The sequence below is a fragment of the Cannabis sativa genome, chromosome 1, assembly GCF_029168945.1.
Source record: "Cannabis sativa cultivar Pink pepper isolate KNU-18-1 chromosome 1, ASM2916894v1, whole genome shotgun sequence".
In the NCBI taxonomy this organism is placed as follows: Eukaryota; Viridiplantae; Streptophyta; class Magnoliopsida; order Rosales; family Cannabaceae; genus Cannabis; species Cannabis sativa.
Window position 1 is genome coordinate 18,728,434 of NC_083601.1, and position 27,011 is coordinate 18,755,444.

The window sequence follows — 27,011 nt, forward strand, 5'->3', positions numbered from 1 at the left end:
TGCAGGTTATGAAACAATGGTGGAAGCTCATAAGATAGAATTGCCTTGACTCTCGCCTAAACGGGACAACGCTGAATTCCAATCTTGATCGAATAAAAGGTTGCTAGAATGGTTATCATTTTAGATGAGCTGACAACTCTATTCAATGAATGATGCTTTGACTCTCGCCTAAACGGGACACTGTATCAGTTTGTTGAAATACCTTGGAAAATAAACTATGTTAGATTTAGTATTTCTATAACATATGTCATTACTTGTTATTTTCTAAATTGTGTATGAATTTATGAGCCAAAACCTTACTTCTGTTTTATTGATGTGTTGTAGTGTCATTATGAATAACCCACCCCCCGATCCTCTCTTAGTTACTATCTTAGCAAAAGAACTCTATAGTGTGAAGATGCATCCTGGTAGTTGCATTAACTCGCACCTGTTGATGATGAATCTGAAGTTCCAAAAGGCAAATCTACTAGGAATTGATTTATCAAGAGAACAATGGGTCCAACTTATCCTCAATAGTCTTCCTCCGGAGTATAATGAACTTGTTATCTCTTACATGATCAACAATTCTAACTCCTCCGACATGGACAAGCTCGAAGCAGAATTACGAGCCCATGAACGGAACTTGATTGCAATGGGTCCCCCTGGGTTTGCAATCAATAATCGAAGGAAAAGGACTAGGTATGAAGGATCTAGCAAAACTGCTTCTTCAAGTACAATTATCAGACATAATCTTCTATGTTCGAATTGTAATGGAAAGGGTCATCATGAAGAACGATGTCCCAAGCTTCTAAACAATTCAAACGAAGGTAATGCTTTTGTCTTTGAATCATGTGTTATAGAGAACGACAAATCCATCTGGATTGTTGATTCTGGGTCTACTAACAATGTATGTTCTTCACTGCAGTTGCTTGAAACTTGGGAAAATCTACTTCCAGGAGAGTTACAGCTTAAAGTTGGCAATGGCGAATTAGTATCGGTCAAAGCTAGAGGAAAAGCCCGCATCAAGTTTCAACAAAGATTTTTAATTTTAGAAAATGCTTTATTTATTCCAAACTTTAGTAGAAACTTGATTAGTGTCTCATGTTTGCAAACACAATCTTATATATTGAATTTTTCGAGTACAAATTGTTCAATTTCTCGTAATGGATTTCAAATATGTGTTGCTATAATGGAACAAGGGCTTTATGTTTTAAGACCGAGTACTCAAATCTCACTAAATAGTGAACTTTTCAGTGTAGCTAGACCTAGAAACCTAAAAAGAAAAGAGATTGATAATGATGATCAAACTTATCTATGACATTTACGTTTAGGTCATATAGGCTTTGATAGACTTAATAGGCTCACCAAAGACGGTCCATTGAAAAATGTCGTCTTAGGTGAACTGCCAGTATGCGAGTCCTGTCTAGAAGGAATAATGACTAAACGTTCTTTCTCTGCAAAGGGAGAGCGTGCCAAAATCCCTCTAGGGTTAGTGCATTCCGATGTCTGCGGACCTTTGAATGTCAAAGCCCGAGGTGGTTATGAGTATTTTGTCACTTTCATTGACGATTTCTCTAGATATAGTTTTCTTTACCTAATGCAAAAGAAATCTGAAACGTTTGAAAAGTTTCAAGAATTTCATGCTTTGGCCCAAAACCAATTAGGTAAATCATTAAAGATCTTGCGAACTGATAGGGGTGAAGAATATATGGATATGCAGTTCAAAGATCATTTAATTGAACTTGGAATTGAATCCCAATACACTGCCCCAGCAACTCCACAACAAAATGGAGTTGCAGAAAGAAGAAATCGCACTCTTTTGGAAATGGTTAGGTCTATGCTGAGTTATTCAACTCTGTCTACGTCCTTCTGGGGATATGCTATTCAGATGGCAAATGACATTCTAAATGTTGTTCCATCTAAAGCAGTCCCTAAGACACCCGTCGAACTTTGGAATGGTCGAACACCTAGTTTACGCCATTACAGAATTTGGGGGTGCCCTGCTCATGTCTTAAGAAAGAAAGAAGGCAAACTTGAATCACGTACCGAAGTATGCATGTTTGTCGAAAATTCTAAAGAGACTAGGGGTGGACTATTTTATAGTCACAAGGATAATAAAGTGTTCGTTTCTACAAATGCTACTTTCCTTGAAGAGAACTATATTAAAGACTACAAACCGAAAAGTAAAGTTGTTCTAGAGGAATTGCTATCAGATATAAGTCCTTCCAATGTTCCGTCCTCTTCCACTCGTGAAGAAGACGATCCCACTCCCTCGCCTGAACAACCGAGAAATCTACTACTAAAGTTTCTGTTCAGAAGACAACCGTACCTCGTCGTAGTGGGAGGGTTTCAACAAAACCTGCTCGTTATGGCTTGGATGGTGAAATCAATATGGTCGTAGGTGACGATATTGATGACGATCCATTAACCTATAAACAGGCAATGGCTAGTCCGCAACGGAAACGATGGTCAGCCGGCATGGATTCAGAAATGGATTCCATGAAAAAGAACAAAGTCTGGGAATATGTAGACGCACCTGACGACTATCATCCGATAGGATGCAAGTGGGTTTACAAGAAGAAAAGAGGAGCTGGAGGCGAAGTCGAAACTTTCAAAGCTAGACTTGTAGCCAAGGGTTATACCCAAAGAGAAGGCGTGGACTATGAGGAAACTTTTAGTCCTGTTGCCATGCTCAAATCCATCCGAATTCTTCTCTCCATAGCTGCTGCTTTCGATTATGAAATCTGGCAAATGGATGTCAAGACTGCCTTCCTTAATGGGGTACTTGAAGAAACCATCTATATGGAGCAACCAGAAGGTTATGTTCTTCCTGGGCAAGAAAAGAAAGTTTGCAAATTAAACAGGTCTATCTATGGACTTAAGCAAGCTTCTCGCTCATGGAACAAGAGGTTTGATGAAATCATCAAGACCTACGGCTTTCTTCAGAATGAAGATGAACCTTGTGTTTACCAACTCAAGGAAGACCAAATAGTAGTATTCCTGGTCCTTTATGTTGATGACATTTTGATCATTGGAAACAATGTCAAGAAAATGACTCACATTAAGGAATGGCTCAACACTCAATTCGATATGAAAGATTTGGGTGAAGCAGCCTATGTTCTTGGTATTCAGATTATAAGAAACCGGAAGAACAGATCTCTAGCTCTCTCTCAAACAACCTACATCGACAAAGTCTTAGAGAGATTCTCCATGAGCAACACCAATGGGGCAAACATGCCTTCTAGATATGGTATTCGTCTATCTAAGGAACAGTCTCCGACTGATCCTCAAGAGATAGAGGACATGGCGAAAATTCCCTATGCCTCTGCAGTTGGAAGTCTAATGTATGCAATGTTATGCACTAGACCTGACATCTGTTATGCTGTTGGAATCGTGAGCAGGTATCAGTCTAATCCAGGACAAGAACATTGGAATGCAGTTAAGTATATTCTGAAATACTTAAAGAGTACAAGGAATCTTGTGTTAGTCTACAAGGGTGGTGCTTTAAATCCCATAGGCTACACTGATTCAGATTTCCAGGCAAGTCTTGAAGACAGGAAATCAACATCTGGAATGGTGTTTACTCTTGGGGGTGGGGCAGTGGTTTGGAGAAGTGCTAAACAAACCGCAATATCGGACTCAACTATGGAAGCTGAATACATAGCAGCAGCCGAAGCTGCTAAAGAGCTTGTCTGGCTAAGAAAGTTCTTCACCAGCATAGGAGTTGTTCCTGGAATGGAAAAGCCTCTGGTACTACTCTGTGATAACAATGGAGCAATAGCAAACAGCAAAGAACCTCGAAGCCACAAGAGAAGCAAACACATTGAAAGGAAGTATCACATTATCAGAGAATACGTGGCAAGAGGGGATGTACTAGTTGAGAAAGTTGACACAGAGGACAACCTAGCTGATCCATTTACCAAAGTCTTGGCTGTGACAGCCTTTGAAAAGCACCGTCAGAATTTAGGGTTAATTGATATGTACTAATTAGTTTTATATTAGTGCAAGTGGGAGTTTGTTAGGTTTCATGCCCTAAATAAAACTCCATTTCAATGTAATCTATTTTATTCAACATCAATAAAGAAACAAAAGTATTTTTCATTCATTTGTGTATGTTTTGGCTCACTTTATCAATTGCTTGTCTAATTGATTTATAAATTCATCTTAAACCCTTTTCACATACTTGATCATGTTTATTGTGATGTCATCACATTGGAAAGTAAACATGACTATGTGAATAAAGTTTCCTAGATTTATCAGACACAGGGTTTTACTGATATGATAATCTACAACAAGAGTTTACTTGTATTTGGAGAAATACTATGTTCTTTCCAGAACATTGGTTAAAGTAAAGCTCAGGTTGGATGCATAGAGTATGCATTGGAAGGGACCGATATTGAACTTTGATTTAGATTTAATTAAACTTACCGTAAAATCTATTCAAGTCAATATCGCCAAGTTGATCCTAGATAAAATGATCTTAATCCTGTTATGATTAGGCTCAATCTTGAAAGGCTATTCGTGTTCTTTGATTTGTTAGTTAAGCCTACTTTTAGGTCAGGGTGATACGTACATTTTGGGAACACGGTAGTGCAATTGAGTGGGAGCGCTAGCATAAACATGGAATCTATAGCTTCTATCTGGCAAATAGTAAGCAAAGGATGATTTCCTTCGAGCTTGACCAAACGAAAATAAATGGTGGAGATCTCATTTCACCTAAGCTGAAATATCATTTATACGGGGTCAAGTGTTTTAAGGATAAAATACATAGTAGGGTGTTACGGTAATTTAATCCCTTTGCTGTGTAGATCATTCATATAGAGGATCATTGATCACATTAGGATTATAACAATGGATAACTAATGATGTGTCTATATGGTGGAACATATAGAGCATTCTATATACTGAGAGTGCAATTCTAAGTTCTATGCGTGGATTCAACGAAGAATTAATAAGTTAGTGAATTTTAGTGCTAAATTCTTGATCTATTTATTGGAAGCTCGATTATATAGACCCATGGTCCCCCCACTAGTTGAGATAATATTGCTTGTAAGACTCATGTAATTGGTTTTGATTAATCAATTATAATTCACGAATTAGACTATGTCTATTTGTGAAATTTTCACTAAGTAAGGGCGAAATTGTAAAGAAAGAGTTAATAGGGGCATATTTGTTAATTATGATACTTTGTATGGTTCAATTAATAAATATGATAAATGACAATATTATTTAATAATTATTTATAGTTATTAAATAGTTAGAATTGGCATTTAAATGATTGATTTAAGAAATTGGCATTTTTGAGAAAATTAGATACAAAAGGTGTTAAAATTGCAAAATTGCAAAAATCAAGGCCCAGTCCACCTAGCCAGGGCCGGCCACCTATTTTATCTTTTTTAATTGATTTTTTCATTATTTTAATGCCATATAATTCAAATCTAACCCTAGTGGAATGCTATAAATAGATAGTGAAGGCTTCAGGAAAAACACACTTTTCTGAATCAGAAAAACTTGAGCCTCCACTCTCTTCTCTAGCCGCCACTCTCTCTCTCTATTCTTCCTCTATATTTCGAACTTCTCTTAGTGATTAGAGTAGTGCCCACACACATCAAGCAATACCTCAATCATAGTGAGGAAGATCGTGAAGAAAGATCATCAGCAAAGGAGATTCAGCATCAAGGATTCAGAGAAGAAGATCCAGGTTCAGATCTTGATATTACTCTGCTACAGAAAGGAATCAAGGGTTAGAGATCTGAACGGAAGGAGTCATTTAATTCTGATGCACCCAATGTAAGGTTTCTTAAACTTTATATGTGTTTAATTTATCGTTTTAGAAAGTTCATATTTAGGATGTTAATAAACATACTTGTGAGTAGATCTAAGATCCTGGTAAAATAATTTCCAACACCGGGATCCAAGACCCCTGAACTGATCCAACATAAACAAATGGATCTTCACCTTCTGGCTGAAAAGTTACCATTTTCCGCTTACAATATATACTGGCCGAATACTTGGATAGAAAATCCATTCCCAGTATAATATCAAACTCAGTTAATTTCAATTCTATGAGGTCAGTACTCAATTCCCTATCTTCGATCCTAATCGGCTTAGACCTAATGCGCCTATTAGAGATAACCAATTCCCCGCTAGGCATTAGGGTTCTAAACCCTTTTTCTAAAATATCACAAGGCCTACCCAAAAGATCAATTACTCTTGTAGCCACATATGAGCGTGTAGCTCCCGAAACAAATAATACTGTAAACAATAAATTGTTGACGGGAAGCTGACCTGTCACAACAGAAGAATTGGCTGTAGCATCAGCTTGGGTGATGGCAAACACTCGAGCAGGAACCGGTTGCACCTCAGCTTTCGGCTCCTCTTTCTTTGCCTGGGGGCAATCTTTCTTGAAATGCCCCACCATGCCACACAGGAAGCATGTCTTCCCGTTACACTCTCCCAGAGGATGTTTCTTGCATCGCGGGCACACAGGGTACGAATAATCCTTGCGTACACCCTTGCTTTGATTTCCTCGGAACCGCTTGTTCTGTTTTAAACCCACCACTGACGACGTAGGTTTACTCTTCTTGTAACGCCCTAAATAATTAGGCACGCTACCCAAAATGCTTATGGAATCCTAATCCCCTAATTCGGGATTACTAATCAAAAATAGCGCAGAATTTAAACTTTTAAATTAATCGGAATGAAAATAAAACTTGTAATACTTTTAAACTTTTAAACCGTTGGGATCCCAAAAATATTTACAAACTTATTACAAGTCCTTTCTTTCTAGCCGACCTAAGCGGCAAAATAGAATACAAAAGTCAACTCTGTTAGACCCATAACCCGCTTGGTCTGAAGTGGCATGAACATGTACATTCCTCGCCCTGCTCCTGAAACTCATGGTTGATCAGCTAATGTCTTACCCTTTCCTGTACAGTAGAGCACCTGTGAGCCAAGCCCAGCAAGACAGTATATAACATAACAATAATAATATGCTCATCATACTGTTTAAACAATGATGCCATTTATATATGTCTGTGTGTCACAGACCTGCATGTCACCCTCACATGCCTATTTATGTCTACGTGGCATGTCACCCTGCATGTCACCCTCACATGATATTTAGGTTGGTTGAAACCTAATTTTTTCAAAAAATAGGTTTAATTTTAAATTTTTTTTAAATTTCGAAATTTAAATTTTATTTCCGAAAATAAAGTTTTTTTTAAAATTTTATTTTCGAAATTAATTAAATATTTTTTATTTAATTATTTATTTTTCGAAATTATTTATTTAAAATTAAATAAATCCTACTTCCAACTATCCAGCTAACCTTGTTGCAGGAGTATATGGTTCAAACTTGTGTGTAAGTTTTTTAAAACCTATTATTACTTGATTGCAAATAGTCATGGTTACTTTTTGCCAGATCTAATGATCTGATGGCTCCCTTGGTCAAGTTAATAATTTGTAACAGGTAAATTTTACAATCTTCTTTCATCTGTGTATGACCTAGCAACATGATAGGATCCATCCAAAGTGTGTCTGTGTGAGCCTATATGCTTATTTTGCTTTAATATAGATACATATAGGTTGTTGCTAAATAAAATGTCACACCATGATAGATTTTATTTAGGTCCATTTAGTTATTGGACCTATTCAATTAATAACAGTTATTCATTTTAAGGTTAAATTCCTCTCTTTTGAGCCTTGTGTGAGAGTTGGGAGCCATAGAAGTGGGTACGACATACTGAACCCAGCACCCCCTCACATGAACTACCCCAATTGTGAAGGCCCATTTGCCTGATTTGAATAACTGTACTAGGTTAATTATATTAGTTTGACCTAATAAAATTGAATTAGCAACATAATTAACTTTTAAAATATATGAAAATTTATTTTCATTTTAATATTTTAAAGTTAATTTTAAGAAAAACACTTTTAGTTTAGATATTAATTCTAGACAAACTATTTGTATTTTTCTTGTATTTAATTAAATATAGATTTTTAACTAACTAAGATTCTTTCTGGAGATTATTTAATTAAATATTCCTATTTAAGTTATAAATTAGTTGTATCAACTAATTTTTCTTATCTAACTTAAATTTGAATATTTGATTTAAATTTTAAATCAAGTTGAGGAATCCTAGGCATTAGTTATTAAAGATTCTTAAGATATTTTTTAAGTTAATATCTTTTCAAATATTAACTTAAAATGGAATATTTTAGATATTTATTTTGGTTAATATCTTTTCAAATATTAACTTTAAAAAGATATCTTCAAATTAAGTGGTTACAACTTAATTTGTGATATTTAATTAAATCTAAATTTGAAATTATTTAAGTTTTAGATTTTTTCTATATAACTTAAATTAGATATTTTTCAAATTTTTTTTGAAAAGATACTTAGTCAAATAAGATATTTTCTAGATAGTAATTTCTAGACTACTTATTATTTCTAATATTTAAATAGGAAAATATTATACTTTGTGAAATTAATTATTTAAATAATTAATTTTGGTACAATTTTATTAAGTATATTTTTCCTAGTATTAAATAGAAATTAATAATTAAGCCTTCTCTACACTTAATTATTTATTTCTTGAATTTAATACATTTAATTAACTTGAAAAATCTAAATATATAAGTTGATTTTCATCATGATACTTAAATATTTATTGATTTTTCATGACACTTAATTAAATAGAAAATTATTTTTAGGTTGAAATTTAATTTTTTCAACTTAAATTTAAATAATTTTCAAAATATATATTTTTTTTATTTTATTAATCAATTTCGAAATTTGCATTTTAATTATGCAATATTTTCGAATTTTTTATTTTGAAAAATAGATTGAGTTGTAAATTAATTATTTATTTTAATTAATTCTTGGGCCAACTTCAATCAATGATTTTTTCATTTAATCGATTAATTTAAAATAAATGAATTTAAAATATATATATATATTATTAGAAATTGAATTAACTAGTCAAGAATATCTAGATATGTGATATTTTTGCTTGAAGTATTTCTTTTCTATTTTTTTTATTATTTTCGAAAATAGTATATTTCTTTTATATACTTTAAATTTTCGAACTCAATAAATATATTCTCAAAGGAAATTTTTAAGTTGCTAATTATTTTATTTAATTCAACTTAAATTAATTTCCTTAATATTTATATTTAAGATTATTACTAAGATGGAAATAATTTATTTTATTTCAATCACCATCTAAGTATAATTTTATAAATATTATATTAAATTCTTATTTTTGAATTTTAATTCTTAATTTAGAATTTAATGAGATTTATTTATTAGAATAATAAAGAAAATACATTTTAAATAATGAGCTTTATTATTATTAAGATATTCGATCTCCATTGTGGGTTTTACACCGCGTTTGTTTTAGTGAGTAATCCTCCCTAATGGAGGAACGTTCATTAGCAATTTCGCACCGTTTAATCTCGCATGATAAGTGGTTTGTAAGTGTTTTATATGGTATAGATCACCCTAATGGTGGCGACCATATTTGACTTGCAAATTGCGAAACAATGGTAGAAGCTCATGAGATAGAATAGCCTTGACTCTCGCCTAAACGGGACAACGCTGGATTCTGATCTTGATCGAATAAAAGGTTGCTAGAATGTTTAACATTTTAGATGAGCTGACAACTCTATTCAATGGATGGTAGCTTTGACTCTCGCCTAAACGGGACACTGATATCAGTTTATTGAAAACCTTGGAAATTATTTAGGATTGAATTTTTTTTTAAGTATTTTCTCATATCATTCCTACTTGCTATGTGCTTATAATTTCTGAATTGATTTTGTGTTAAACCATTATTTAATTTCTATTTGTTGATTTCTATTATTTTGTAGTATCCTGTTTTGTCAAAATGAATCCCATGTTATCACTGTTGACTGAAAACAAGTTGAATGGATCTAACTTTAATAAATGGAATGAGAACATAAATATTGCTCTCATAGGAGAAAGTGCCTTGTTTGTTTTAACTGAGCCGTCACCTGAAGTGCCTGGGGACAATGCATCCAAAGCTGTGAAAGAAAAGTATGAGCGTTGGCAGAAAGCAAATGACAAAGCTCTACACTTTATGCTTTCTAGCATGGTTGACACCCTCAAAACTCGGTTTTCTAAAACTGAGAAGGCTGCTGAAGTTATGACGAAGTTAAATGAGCTATTCGGTAAGGCATCGCTTCAGTCACGCTTTGACGCGACTAAGAAGTACATTAATGCACGGATGGAACCTAATCAAAACGTGCGTGATCATATTCTCCTCATGTCCAGTTATTTCCAAGAAGCCCAGGATCATGGTGCTGAAATGGACAGTGCTACTCAAATTAGTCTTATCTTGAATAGCCTGACTCCAGCATTTCTACCATACACATCAAATTATGTCATGAATAAGAAGGAAATTGACTTTCATGAATTATTCAATGACCTTCAAACTTATGAAAATTTGATTGGAGGACCCAAGAAGAAAGGGAGTAAACCTCATAATCCTGGTAATGGTAATGGGACGATAAAACCTGAAGCAAATGTTGCCTCTGCTTCAAAGCCCAAATCGAAGAAGAAGTGGAAGAACACCAAGAAGCGAAAAAAGGCCATGAAAAAGGCTGATCCTTCTGGTGATGCTACACTTAAAGGAAAGTGTTTCCACTGCAATGAAAAAGGTCATTGGAAACCCCAGTGTCCTAAACTTCTTGCAAAGAAACAAGGTATTTCCATTTATAAACTTTAAGAGTTTTAGTGAATTATTATCCAATTGGATTTATGATTCTGGACTAACTTTGTTTATTTATTTTCTTCTTCTTATAGGCCAAGCTACTTGAACTCAATTGAGTTGATCAGAAAGCTGGACCAAGGGTGAAATCGTCCAGATGAAGATGAAGCTCTTCAATTTTTGAATTAATTGTTTTAGTTTAAAGACAATTTAGATTTCAAATTTTAGTTAGGGATATTTATCCCTGTTTCTCTCATATTGTTGCAATACATTTTTTATTATTAATAAAGTTTTATTTTCGAAATTCACTATTGAAAATTATGAGATTGAGCTTCATTTATTTTATCTTCATCAATTATTACCACACTATATTTGTATGTTTGTATGTGTAAGTGTTTTTATTATTGATGCAAATTCTATAATATTTACAACTCTTCATAGAGTTATATTATATAAACACTAGAAATTATTTCTATGTTTATCAATAATTGTAAATTCTCATACAATTATTAAGAATTTGTTTAATAAAAGGATCTTATGATCTGATAGGGGTGGAGAAAAGTTAAGAAAACTATGCAGTTCAACGATCTTTTATATCTAATGAACTCTGGATACTATTCAACTCCACATAAACTCTATCACACTAAGAGAATCATGATCTTTACAACCTTTAGGGGTGGATCATAATCTCTATATATTTAGGGGTGGAGGTTATCCATAGTACCCTATATGTATATTCTTAGGGGTGGAGTCCATTCCACAATTCCCTATGAAACACATATCTTGTTTAAACATGGAAGTAATATAATGAGTCAGCTATTGTCAATATAAATTCTTGATCTTGATTGTATGTTCCATTTCGTTTTTACTGTGGTAAGTAAAAGTTTGATACCTATGAAAGTTCTTTGTTAAAGTTTCACACTACCTTAAATGAGTGGGAGAATTTTAAAGTTCTATACCCATCTTCATTAGGTTGATAATTGTGATAGGCACTTAAGAACACTACTGAAAAGCAAATCTAACCATTCACGTGGATAGGAATAGCTTATCAGAATTATGAGAATAAGATAAAGAACTCTAGTTCAGTCCATTCGAATGACTTGAACCAAGAATTCTTAATCCTCATAAAATTTGATGGTATCTTAATTTTGATTACTTTATCTCTGGCATGTATTTTTAACTTCAAATACTAGTCTGCTATGTTGATGACTTAGTCTTGACTTAAAGTTTCAGACTAATACAAAAGTCACAACTAGGTAGCTCTCCAAACAATCAGAGGTTAAAAGTATTATTTAACCAGACATCTGCTATTGAGTGGGAGCTATCTGAGATGTAATCAAATAGGGAACATTAGAAGATATTCAAGAAGGATTTATGAAAGTGATCTATATGTCAGATATTAAGGAACTGTGTATCAGTTGTCTTTGTATCTCACCATCTAATTTCAAAATTCTATAAGATGGTGCTTACTTTGGGGGTGGAGGAATTATTGAATAATAATTCAAGCTCTACCAGAGAAGAATTGTAACTTGGTCTATTCGAAAATACCAGAAAGTTATTTCACTGAAGAAAAGTCTACACTGTATTATCTCAATTACATATTTTAAAATATGAGAGATATGTCATCTGTTAATTCAGATGTACTTTTAAAACAGTAAAGATTTCAGTATCCCTTGATGAGTAAAGGATGTTTCATAAGAGTATTTATGAACTAGTTTCCAGAAGTTTGGGTGGATTCAAATATACTACACTTGATCTGAAGATCAAGACATCAGATTGACCTATTTGCACAATTTGTTTTATATTAGTGCAAGTGGGAGTTTGTTGGGTTTTATGCCCTAAATAAAACTCTTTACAATCTGATTAGTTATCAATATAAGAAATTTGAAGTGATTGATGTTTGCATGAATTTTACATGCTAATGGTTTAATATGTTTAATATGTTTATCACATTCATACACACAAAATCAGTTAAATCCAGATCATATGTTTATTCACAATTACAATATCGTCAACACAGTGGAATGTGATTGTGATCGTATGAATCAAAAGTTTTGGTCCCTGTTTCATCAGTGTTATTGGATTTACACTAATGTGATAATCAGCGATGATGTGTACTTACACTTGGAGTAAGTGTTATGTTCTTTCCAGGACATTAGTAAAGTATGCTAGTTTCGAATGTATGGAGTATACATTGGACTGGACCGATATTGCAACTAAGTTAAGATATTACAAACTTACCGTTATACATATCTTTCCAAGTCAATATCAGTAGTTGATCTTAAGATTAAAAGAATCTAAATCCTGATATGCTTAGGCTCAACTCAGGAGTGCTATTCATGTTCTTAGATTTATTAGTTAAGCCTACTTTCGGGTCAGGGTGATACGTATATTTCGAGAACATGATAGTATGATTGAGTGGGAGTGCTGAACATAAATATGGAATCTATAGCTTCTACTGGTGTATAGAAGTTAAGTGATGATTCCCTTCGAGCTTAGCAAATAGAAGTAAATGGATGAGCTCTTGTTTAACTGACTAATTATTAGATCACTAAACACCATTTACAGGTAGCTAAGTGTTTTAAGGGGCAAAATACATTGAGGGGTGAGAACGGTAAAGAAATCCCATCTCGATGTAAATCATCTATATAGAGGATCTTTAAATCACAATAAGATTATAACAATGGTTAAATGAGATAGTATATTGGTATCGTGAAACATACAATATGCTCTATATAAGTCTGAGAGTGCAATTCTAAGTTCTAAGAGTGGATTCAACGAAGAATTAATAAGTAGGAATTTACTTGGTAAATTTGGTTCACTTATTGGAAGCTCAGCATATAGATCCATGGTCCCCATTCTAGTTGAGAACATTCTGCTTGTAAGACTCATTAATTGATTCGTGATTGATCAATTATAATTCTAAAGTTAGACTATGTCTAATTTTATGAATTTTCACTAAGCAGGGGTGAAATTGTAAGGAAAAGAGTTTTCTAGGTTTATTTATTTATTAATGGACTTCATATGTCTAATTAATAATTAAATTAAATGTCAATATTATTTAATAATCTATTTTAGTTATTAAATAATTAGTTTTGGCATTTAAAAGGTTAGAATTGGAAAATTGGCGTTTTTGAGAAAATAGAGATAAAATTTGATAAAATTGCAAAATTAAGTGAGGCCCATTACAACACCTAGGCCGGCCACTTAATGTTGATTTTTCAAATTAATATTTTTATTATTTTAATGCCAAATAATTCTAAACCTAGACCTAGTAGTTGCCTATAAATAGAAAGTGATGGCTCAGTCACAAAACATGCTTTCATTAGCTTTCTGACAGAAATTTCTCTCTTCAAAAAAACTGAGCCTTCCTCACTTTCTACCTTGGCCGAAATACCTCTCTCTCTTTTCCCTTCATCTTTTTCGTGACCCTAGTGAAAGAGTAAGTGCCCACACACAGCAAGCAGTAACTCAATCATAGATTGGAAGACTGTGAAGGATCAAACTTGAAGAAGAAGGACATTCGGGCTTAGATCTTGATTATACTCTGCTACAGAAAGGAATCAAGGGTTAGAGATCTGAGTGGAAGGAGACATTAATTCCGCTACATCAATGTAAGGTTTTCTTAACTTTATATGTGTTTATTTTATCGTTTTAGAAAGTTCATATTTAGGATGTTAATAAACATACTTGTGAGTAGATCTAAGATCCTGGTAAAATAATTCCCAATAAATTCACCCTCTCAGTTCCCGTCACCCCCATAATATCGAGGATACGGGTCACAGTGCTCATCCACTGGTCAGCCTTAATAATATCAATACCTCCCAGGAAAGCCGGAGGTTGCAGCTTCAGAAACCGCTCGAACACAGAGTCCCGGTGCGGCATAATATACCCTTGGTTACCCACCACTGGCACAGGAGCTGGTGGTAACCCTTGATTAACTGGGGCAGCTTGTTGCCTTAAACATTGCAACTCTTCCTCTTGACGAAGTATGACACTTCACATTTCATGAAACATCTGCTACCAATTAGCAGGAGGATTAGCATTACCAACCCCCGCATTATCCCCCCCCCCCCAGATTCTGCAGAGGTGGAGGCGGTGCCGGTGGATTGGTTTGGTCTACACCATGCTCTAGAAGCTCGCCCTATGGTCTGGATGATTAAAGAGGGTCCATTCTACAAATAACCCAATAATCAACAACCCCAGCGAGTCAGGCACCAATCCCACTCTTACGCACTTATTGCCTTAAACCCTAACTCATATATTTACCCCATATAAATATTCACTTAATCATATAACATTTAAAGCATGGCGTCACATATCACATACATACTCTAGATGCTTGCATACTGCCTAAAATGGAAAGCGGTAAACAGATGATCACACATACAGTCAAGTATTTACTCTCAATACTTAATGCACCATGAGTCGAGCTTATCTCTGACGACGAATGTACATGTTCGGCCGGTCTACAGGAAGTTTAAAAACCTTGGCGCTCTGATACCAAATTGTAACGCCCTAAATAATTAGGCACGCTACCCAAAATGCTTATGGAATCCTAATCCCCTAATTCGGGATTACTAATCAAAAATAGCGCAGAATTTAAACTTTTAAATTAATCGGAATGAAAATAAAACTTGTAATACTTTTAAACTTTTAAACCGTTGGGATCCCAAAAATATTTACAAACTTATTACAAGTCCTTTCTTTCTAGCCGACCTAAGCGGCAAAATAGAATACAAAAGTCAACTCTGTTAGACCCATAACCCGCTTGGTCTGAAGTGGCATGAACATGTACATTCCTCGCCCTGCTCCTGAAACTCATGGTTGATCAGCTAATGTCTTACCCTTTCCTGCACAGTAGAGCACCTGTGAGCCAAGCCCAGCAAGACAGTATATAACATAACAATAATAATATGCTCATCGTACTGTTTAAACAATGATGCCATTTATATATGTCTGTGTGTCACAGACCTGCATGTCACCCTCACATGCCTATTTATGTCTACGTGGCGTGGACCTATGTGTTGCGCTCACACATCTCTTTATATCTACGTGGCGTAGACCTACGTGTTGCTCTCACACGTCTAGTTACAATAAGGCCCTAGAATAGTTCATCTCGGTTCTGATTACCGAGTCCAACTTGATTATGCCTTGAACGCATAACCCTTAATCTTAATATGTATAACACATAACTGATGGTGCCCACTGCACCATTGGTCTATCTACTGTAGACCTGCATGTTATGCTCACATGTCTATTTATGTCTACGTGGCGTAGACCTACGTGTTGCTCTCACACGTCTATATACGATAAGGCCTTAGTAGGGTTTATCTCGGTTTTGCTTACCGAGCCTAACCTGGTTATGCCTTGCTCGGATAACCCTATTCTTATATATATACGTAATCCATATATTACGTTCTCTCAATGGTTTATCCTGGTGATATATACCAGGTCTAACCCAGTTATGTCTCATTCACATAACTTATAACATACATGCGTGTATTCAACATTTACTACAACATATATAATCTTAGGGTAATAACCCTAACTTACAAACAAGTAATCACTCATATAATACACTTCTATATACTCAGATAACATTTACTAAGAATGTTAACCCTAACTCACGCTTTCACTGGATTCTTAATATTCTAGGGTAATAACTCTAGATCGCATTAAAATTAACTCAAGGTATCAACTTACCGAGTCTAGCTTAATTATGCCTTAAGCGCATAATTCATAATCTCAATATATGCATTTATCCAACATGGCATAGCATTTATACATATATTTCACTAGGGTAATAACCCTAGGCTAACAAACCGTTCCTATTAGGGTAATAACCCTAATCCCGGTTACTAAACATTCATGCATATCATAATCACATAAGTGCCACTGCGCATACTCTACGTGCAAACTACTGTCTTACCTTTTGTCCAGCTATAAAAGGAGATTCCGAATCCCCGGGTGATCCTGATCAGGTGCCGGTAATCCTAGTCACACAAATCCGGGATAATTCACACTTAGGGTTAACCGCTGATTTTCAACTCATAAAATTCAAGCATGGAATTTATAACTCAGATAATCATACAGGGCTCGGAACGAGCTTTCCAACGATATAGAGAACTCCCGAATCGGAGTTCGGATCACAAAGTTATGCATTTTTGAAAATTCAACACAAACTGCCCAAAAACACGAGGGTGGGTCGCGGCATGCTCCAGACCATGCCGCGGCACCCGGGACCAATTCCCAGGTCCACTCAAAGGAGCGGGCCGCGGCATGCTCCAGAGCATGCCGCGGCATCTGGGTGCAGAACCCAGAAAACCAGCAGCAAACTTCGAATTTCAGCAAGAACAATCAAACCTTTCACTCTAATTTCTCAACCAAGCATACTAATTAACAATTGGGATCACAGGTAAATTACTAGATGCATAACCAACATATTTCAAGCATCAAAATCCCCATACTTAATCAAGAATTTCAGATTTCATGCTATACAAAAACATGCTTCAAACTCATCAAAATCTTAAACCCAAGAGCATGAACTTAACCCAACTCAAACCTATTACAAATCAGCAGCTTAGCATCAATTTAAACATGAAATTCCAACCTAGAAATACCACGAAATCACTGTCCAAGCTCAACCACAACACACACAATAAATAGAAACTCAATTCCATAAGATTAACATCCTTTTCATCACACATGCAAGAAGAATAGTCAAAACTCAAAAACATGCTCTTTACCCTACAATTTCAGCAAGAATTCAACATTTAGTCTCAATTAAATTCAGCAAGAAACTACCTTGATTCCTTGCACAAGCTTTAACCCAATCTTCAACACAACAAATTCTCCAACCATCACTCTTAATTAAAGCTATTCCTCACAAATCAAGCTTTGAAAACTAAGAGGGTAAGAGAGGGAGAGGGTTCGGGTAAGAGGATGAAAACCCAGAAATTGCTTTGATTTTTCTTCAAAAATCACATTTTGTCACATAAGTCATATAAGGTCAAAAGACCAATTTGCCCCTAGGGCTATATAACATGCATACTCATTTACAAGGGCAATATTGCCATCTCATACTCAATTATATTCAAATAAATTTCAGATTATCACACATTAAATAAAACGCCAATTAAATCAATTCACTTTGCATTTCGGGCCCGAACCCGGTTCGGCCCGAAGTTCCCAGGTGTGACTATACCGCGCCGACCTGTCAGAACACACCTGAAAAGACAACACAGGCATACTATATAATAATATAGTTCTATTAAGCACGTAATTAAATTAATCTCAACAATTTACCCTTCTCGGGTCATAATTACCAAAATGCCCCTGGCTTACCAACGGGGTCTTTAACATGTTAAATTTCATATAATTTCACATATATTGAACTATATAATAATATAATTCCTCAGTTAACTCATAATTATCTAATTAGGGTTTTGCTAATCCTTTTCTTAATTCTGGGTATTACACTTCTGCTCAACCATGGAGCCCCTACCACCTTTGCCATAACTAGAAATATGGCAAGCGGTATCCCGATTTCGTGGCATAACCTCATGAGGTCCTAAAATACATTCTTTAGGGCTTCCAGTCCAAAGAGCATTCTTCATATCTGAATCTCCCTGCAGGACTGTAGGTTCATGTATCCAAATTTTCTCATGCAACGATCCCACTTGGTTATCAGCCATACTATGCTCTGCTGGTAATACCGAATTGAGAATGACTGGCATACGAGGTAAAGGTAGTACAGGAAACCTTTGTTGTTTCAACCTCTGAATCTCCTCATCGTGTCGTTGAATCATAGCTTCCATTTCTGCGAATCTTTGCTCCAACTCCCACGGAACCTGTGACGGACGACCATCACCCCCATCAGAAGCCCTCCAAAGGCTTTCACCTTGGTTGCGAGGAGAACATAGACTCCATTCTCTCCAACCGTTACTAGCCCTGACCACACTATCCTGACTCCCCATATTGCACCAGGTGTCCATACTATAGGACAAACCTGCCAATTAGTAAGTCAGTCTGGTCAGGCAACGATCCCATTACAAACTTTCTACCGCACTTATGGATTCTAAGGCAACGCACTTTAAAATAATTAATTAAAATCTAATATGCTTCCTAACATGCTTTCACATTTGTAATCATTTAAAATACTAAACAAGTACGGGCTTACTGAACCGTGAACCGAGCTTTCTCTGATGAAGATTGTACATGTCTTAGCAAGCAAAATTGTAACGCCCTAATGCTAAGGCACGTTACAGTGCTTTTTCGAATATAGTGCAATCTTTGCTAATCAAAGAATTTTCTCGAAAAACGTGTCAAATTGAAACTTTTGCATTAAATATTAAACTTTGTAATATAATAAAATATTTACAAGTGTCGGGATCCCGTTTTCAAACTTTGTAAAATTAACTTTTCAAATATACATTTATTACAGGTCGCACAGCGACTATCAAAATACAATCCCCAGATGTCCCGAGACCGAACACTCCAGGTCGCGCTGCTTTGACATGTACAATCCCACCCGAGCTCAGGTTCACTCATGTTCAGCGTTCGCCTTTTCTTTACCTACACATGGAAGCAGAACTGTTAGTCGACAGACTCAGTAAGAAATGCATATAACATATCATATAATTTTCGACCTGTAAATAGACGCCCATACACCTATTTACAGGGCTTAACAGATGAGTATGAACGTTCTAACTAGGATACGACCATGTACCATGAACCACATGCACCCAGTATACCATCGTACTAGTGTAGGTAGGGTATGGACCGCACCTTGAGTACCGTCAAGTGTTGTACCACAGACACCTTGTACCTTTCCGTACAAGTGCTGGTAACACCATGATGTACTTCCACACATCATACACCTTACCAATGCACTCTGTACCGCAACCGTACAAGTGTTGGTAGTGTATGAATCACAACAAATAAGCATGTATATACATTAACACATACATACATTCGAATATCCATATCACACATTATACACAGTTCTTACCTGTTTTCCGAATTCAAGTGTGCTGGCCGATCTGAACGGAAATCTTGTGCTAGATGGATGCCCTTAGGTTGAGTTCCCCCTTGAAACCTTGCTAAAAATCCAAAGAAATGAAATCAAAAATCTGGTTTTGCCTTTGATTTGCCCCAGCCGAAAGCAAGAGAGAGAGAGAGGAAATGGTTGAGATGGTTTTCTATGTTTTTCTATTTTCTCAAAATGAAATAAAGATTAGGAAAATCCTTTTCCTTGCTGAATATAGTTTGGCTAGGTGTCAACTAACCAAAAAGTCACCTATTCCCCATTTTCCCAAATGACAAAAATGCCTTTTAAGTTATAACTTAGGTATTTCTAAAGCTAGGGGTAAAATGGTCAAATTCCATAACCCCGCTCAACCCCGATAATTATTTCCTTTTAAAATATTTCCCACTAAGAAATAAGGTTCTAAACTTACCCATGTGATCAATCTAGCCATCCATCGCATTTTCCGTTGTCGCCGAACAAAATTACAAAAATATTATATTCCACATATAAACTAAATAATACCCCTAGAGTCTAATAAAATCTCCGGAATTGAGAAATTATAACTCTAATATTTATTTCTAAATATTGGGATCCACAATTAAATTAATTCACAAATAATAATAAAATAATAAAAGTTAGTGCTAATTGCCTTTACTAAACCAAATTACTAAAGCGGTCATTACAATAACACTCCCTACCCCAACCATACTCATTATATCAACCATTATCAATAATGTCAATCTTTTCAACATACACAACTTTCTCAGGGGGACCACCCAACAAATAACATTGTACAAAGTCATCACTGTCCCCAAAATACCTACCATTGAATGCAACTTGAATAGAATTTTTCGTGATTTTATCGTTCCCCTTCAAACACTGTTCCGCAAGAGTGTTTCTGTCTTGCCTAAACTCAAAAATATTCGACTCAATATGACAATTTAAACTAGTCACTAAAGCAAACTCCTCTATACTAAACCTAAGTAATTTTCCAGCAATACTTGTCCAAAACTCCATCTCATTGGTTTGTTGAACTTCCCTCAACAACAGATTGTGAAACAGTTGAAAGTGGATTGAATACTCAAGGGTACGAAGAAAATTATCAAAAATAATTTTAAAAAATAACTCTTTTTGGTGGTCAATCAAAATAGAAATGATATCTTTAATGACCCTATAATACCCACAAGTAATAACTTTGGAATGGTAATGTTCAGAATGTAAGTATTTAAGACTTTAATCCTAAAACAACAACAGAAAAAAATCATTTTTATCATATAAAAACTATAAAATAACTGTAAAACAACCGTGATATCTATTCAATTCAATATCACCTAGTTGATCCTAGATCAAATGATCTTAATCCTGACATGGTTAGGTTCGATCTCAAGAGTATTATACCTGTTCTTTGATTTGTTAGTTAAGCTTACTTTTTGGTCAGGGTGATACGTACATTTTGGGAACATGGTAGTGCAATTGAGTGGGAGCGCTAAATATAGATATGGAATCTATAGCTTCTTTCTAGACATAGAAGTGAAATGATAATTTCCTTCGAGCTTGGCTAAATAGAGATAAATGGTTGAGTACTCATTTTCAGTGATTATGTTTAGTTCACTGAAATATCGTTTATAGGTGGCTAAGTGTTTTAAGGATAAAATACATTGAAGGGTGTAACGGTAATGTAATCCCTATACAATGTAGATCATCTATAGAGGATCATTGATTATTGGGATTATAATAATGGATAACTAATAGTGTATCTATATCGTGGAACATATAGAGCGTTCTATATAACTGAGAGTACGATTCCAAGTTCTATGAGTGGATGCAACAAGGAATTAATAAGTCAGTAAATTTACTTGGTAAGTTCTGGGTTTGCTTATTGGAAGCTCAAATATATAGGTCCATGGTCCCCATACTAGTTGAGTCAATACTTCTTGTAAGACTCGGTTAATTGATTTTGATTAATCAATTATAATTCTAAGCTCAGATATATAGGCCCATGGTCCCCATAGAGTTTATGAATTTTCACTAAGCAAGAGCTTAATTGTGAAGAAAGAGATTCTAGGGTTTATTTGTTAATTGAGAGACTTTGATTAGTCTAATTAATAAATATATTAAATCACAATATTATTTAATAATTAATTTTTAGTTATTAAATAATTAGAATTGGCATTTAAGTGGTTAAATTGAAAAATTGGCGTTTTTGAGAAAATGAGATGGAAAAATGACAAAATGGTAAAATTGCAAAGTGTGGCCCATTATCCATACATGGCCGGCCACTTATAGTGCAATTTACCATTTATTTTTTCATTATTTTAATGCCAAATAAATCTAACCTAACCCTAGGTAGTTTACTATAAATAGGTAGTGATGGCTTCAGGAAAAAGATGATGCATCTCATTCCTTCAGAAAAAAAATTCAAAGCCTTCTTCCTATACCCTAGCCGCCACTTTCTCTCTCTTTCTCTTCAAAACCGGAGCTCTATAGTGAGTGAGTGAGTGAGTGCCCACACACATCAAGTGGTATCTCAAGCATAGTGTGTAAGGCTGTGAAGAATCCAGATTCAAGAGAAAGATATTCGGGCTCAGATCTTGGTGATACTCTGCTACAGAAAGGATACAAGGGTTAGAAATCTTAGTGGTGTCGTTGGTTTCTCAAGAAGGCTAACTCTTCACACTTGTTTGTTTATAAATGAAGAGAAGTTAATGATTTATATAAGAAGATGAGTAGTAATATATTAGAAAGTGAGATTTATATAATAATTATTAAATATTAAAAAATAATAAAGAATTAAATTAAAAAAAAAAGATGTCACTTTTGTCACATCTCACGTCCAATCAATCTCTCTAATAAAACAAAAAAAATTAAATTTTGATGTGGGGGGACACTAACTACTCATTATTTTATTTATTTATTTATTATTATTATGATAAAATGTTTTGGGAAAAATAATTGACACAGTAGAGAAAAAAAAAATAGTATAAATGTAACAATAAGCGTGTCACAGTGGAAAAGTAATAAAATGGAAAAAGTTAGTAATATATGTAAATTTCCCTATATATATAAATCTAAATCTATATATAAAGCATAGACATAAGATGGTAGCATGGCACTCTAAATTTTTTTTAAAACTATTTTTTTTTCTTTCTTCAATTTTCTCATTTTTTTCAATTTTTTTTCTTTTCTCTCTTTAACTTTCTCATTTTTTTTTTATTTTTAATTCATATAAAATTACTCTAAAACTATTTTTCTCTTTTCTCCTTAATTCTTTTACTTTTTTAATTTCAATTCTATAAAAAAAAAAATACAAAAATAACTCCATAAAACTCAAATTACAGCAATAATAATTCAATATACAACCTTAACGTTTTTTGCTTTTATTTTAATAATAATAATAATAATTCTAATGTGTACATTTTTGCCTTTTTTTTTAAAAAAAACATTAAGATATAATAATAATAATAATAATAATAATAATAATAATAATAATAATAATAATAATAATAAAAGAATCTGTTGTACGTGATACTTGAAATAATATTTTAATTATTTTTTGCCACGTTCAAATTTTTCATTAAAAAGTATAAATTAATTTTTAACAAAAGTCTACTTTACGTTTTTTTTAAATAATAACGTTAATGTCAAGTATCACATAAGTATAACTAAAGAGCATTACTATTGGGCACCAGTGATGCACATGAGGTGGCACCCTACGATTGGTTAGCGATATTTTCTAAATCTTATTTGTGTAAGTTATATGAGACCTGGTACTTTTTTTTTTATTTAAGCGTTTATATATTACAACATGTTTAACCTGGGACACGAACTCAGGACCTCCAATACTCACACACCCACCTATGGCCACTTGAGCTAGTATCACATCATTATTAGTATAATTAATAAATAAATTATTAATAATAATAATAATAAAAAAATATATTTATAATTTTACTTAGAATTATTTTTTTTAAGTAATTATTAAAAAAACATAAATTAGCAGCTATATTGCCTAGGTAGATATAATGACAAACTAGTAATAAAACACCTATGTTTGGAGAAATAAAAAAGAATTGGAGAATGAATTGGTAGGTAGGCGAAACTTTAAAATTTTGCAGCAATTTATTAAACGGCCCCCACCACGGGTCCACCAAGCCAATAAATTTGGTATAGTTGTAAAACAAGAATTGTACAAATGAGTGGGTGAGCCTGAGCTGTGTAACAACTGTACAACAGTATGTTTGATTGTTTTTCTGCTGAAATGTACAGTACGTACGTTGGTTTAATGGTAGTACAATGATATAATAGGTGCATGCAAATCTCTTATATTTGTATCTCAATGAAAACTGGTCCAGCAAAAAAAATAAAAAATAAACTGCCCCAAAAATGTTGGTATCAGTTAGCAACTAACACTTGGCAACAATCTTTTTAACATATTTTTTAATATATTAATTTTTTCCTCGTATGTATGAAACCTTTGTAGGGTGGGTCAAGCAGTAGTTGATGCCTTAAATAATTGTCACACTTTTGGTGAAATGACATTTAATAAACTAAATAGAGATGTTAATAAACTTCACATAGCAGTATTTAGATATGAGAGAGTCATCTTAATTTCTCCTACCAATTATCAAATTAACCAAATATGGAGAACAATAAACTAAATAGAGATGTTAATAAACTTCACATAGCAGTATTCCCATGGCTAGCACAAGGCCATTTACTCCCATTTTTCCAATTCTCCAAGTTCTTAGTTCAAAAGGGTCACCGTGTTTCCTTCATCACCACCCCAAAAAACCATACTAGGCTCCCAAAAAATATAATTCCCTCAAATCTATCCCATCTCATAACCTTCGTTGACCTGCCTTTGCCACCAGTGGACGGCTTACCCGATGGAGCTGAGTCAACTGCCGACTTACCCATTCACAAAGTCCCTTTCCTCAAGAAAGCCTTTGATGGACTCCAACCAAATTTGACTAAGTTTCTACAAGACTCCGGCCACGACATTACTTGGATCGTCCATGACTTCGCTTGTTACTGGCTACCTCCACTCGCCAATCGACTTGGGATCAAGTTGGTTTTCTTTTCCATATTTAACGCCACCTCGATGGCCTTTGCGTTACCGCCATCGGAAATGGCTAGCGATTACCGCAGCCGACCAGAGGATTACACGGTGGTTCCTAAATGGTGGAAGGATATGCCATACGAGGTTGCTTTTAAGTTGCATGAAATAAAATCTCACTGGGATTGTATGGATTCCGATGTTTCTGATTTTCAAAGGATTAAAGAGGTGGTTCAGGGCTGCCATATCCTCCTCGTCCGAACTTGCCCTGAGTTCGAACCCGAATCACTGAGTCTTCTCAAGACTCTTCACAATAAACCGGTTCTTCCTATTGGACTGTTGCCGCCATTTGAACCTCGTGAAGATGGAGATCACAATAGATGGGAAGCTCTAAAACTGTGGCTAGATTGCAGAAAAGACAAGTCCGTAGTTTATATTGCGCTTGGTTCGGAGTTGAGTCTGAGTCAAGAATCGATGCACGAGTTAGCTTTTGGGATAGAGAAATCTGGGTTGCCGTTTGTTTGGGTAATTAACAATCGTCCATTGGTAGAAGGAAAATTGGGTTTGAACATAATTCCATCTGGATTCGAAACCCGGGTCTCGGATCGGGGTATGATATGGTGGGGTTGGGCTCCCCAACTGAGAATCTTGGCTCACCCTTCCGTGGGTGGGTTCTTGACTCATTGCGGTTGGAGTTCGGTGGTCGAAGGTCTCGGGCTCGGGCTGTCGTTGATTCTATTTCCAGGTGGAAGCTCGGATATGGGGTTAATGGCGAGGCTGCTTCATGGCATGGGAATCGGGCTAGAAATTCCGCGAGATGAAAAAAATGGCTGGTTCAGTAGTGACTCGGTGGCTGAGTCGATTCGGCGAGTCATGGTGGATGAGGAAGGAGAGGCAATCAGAGTTAAGTCAGGTCATGAGATGAGGGCGATATTTGGCAATGTGGAAGTGCAGAATAAGTACTCAAACGAGTTCGTTGAGTTCCTTGTAAGGTATAGCACTGAGTCAACCAGGTGACTCTAAGCTGGGATCTACTGAGTAGTCTGAGTTACTTAAACTAGCATAGCATGCATGGTTGTTAATTATTGTTAAAATAAGTTGTGGGATTTCGTTCCGCAAAGTCGCAAACAACATGATTTCTAGTAATGTATAATCGTATTTCACCATATTATTAGTTAGGAACTTAGGGATATGCCATGTCCCGAGACATAGTAGTCAATCAATAAAATATTCAAAGAGACTATGCACCTTGACTTAATGTTAATGAAAACTTAAGTTGCCTGCTTCTTATTTACTATACGTAATTATGCTCAATTTTTTAAAAAATAATTTATCAATTAATATAGATAAAAAAAATGTGAAAAAATAAGGTAATTTGAAGTAATTATTTATTTATTAATTAATTAATATAAAAAGGTGTTAGAATATTATATAGACAAATAACTGAATAAATTTATTAAATATGAATAAAAGTATTGTGTTAATATTAAGAGTATTGTGTTATCATTAACACCTGAATCAGTCAAAATTAGAGATATGAATTGAAACATATTGATTGGAATGTTCACTATTTCTTCTTCTAGTCTCTTCACTAAAGTTGCAACTAGAAATGAAGTTTTATATTCAATTTAGTTGTTACAGTTTTTAAATTTTGCAGTATAAATAATCTTCACTCAATAACTTCTTAAACTTATAAACTAAATTTTTTCTTATTGTGGCATACATTAGATTTTTATGTATGATAAATAGTATACACACTGAGTATTTAATAATTGATAAATTGATAAAAAAAAAAAGAGTAATAAAGAGAAAATATGAATAAAAATAAAAATTATCTTCTCATCGATAAAAATCATATTGAGACTTTTGAATTCTCCATTATTCTTTGTATTGAGAGAGTCCTACATTCTACAAATTAACTCTAATTTTTATATTTCAAGTATGAGAAAAGAAGAAAGAACTAAAATTAAAAAACGTAAGAAGAGAGAACTAAAATTAAAAAAGATGAGAGAACTAAAATTAAAAAAAAAAAATAATAGTAGTAAAATTATGAAATTAAGAGAAATAATTTAAGATACATATATATAAAAAAATATGTGAATTATCATTTTTAAAATTATGTGATATTTGAAAAAAAAAAATCGCGTAGTTCAAAAAAATAATTTTATAGTTAACATTTTAAAATTATATAATATTTGAATTTTATAAAAAA

The 27,011-nt window shown here is 34.3% G+C and overlaps 1 protein-coding gene across 1 annotated transcript; it reads left to right on the plus strand.

Moving 5' to 3' along the window:
- Nucleotides 1-24,130: 24,130 nt before the first annotated feature.
- On the plus strand, nucleotides 24,131-26,096 carry LOC115702257 (UDP-glycosyltransferase 91C1). Its single transcript, XM_030629708.2, has one exon. The coding sequence runs from the start codon at nucleotides 24,383-24,385 to the stop codon at nucleotides 25,814-25,816; it is 1,434 nt and encodes a 477-aa protein (XP_030485568.2). The 5' UTR covers nucleotides 24,131-24,382; the 3' UTR covers nucleotides 25,817-26,096.
- Nucleotides 26,097-27,011: the final 915 nt, after the last annotated feature.

What these genes read in the sequence shown, in the direction of transcription:
- LOC115702257 (XM_030629708.2), top strand. Translation starts at nt 24,383, where the DNA reads ATGGAGAACAATAAACTAAATAGAGATGTTAATAAACTTCACATAGCA.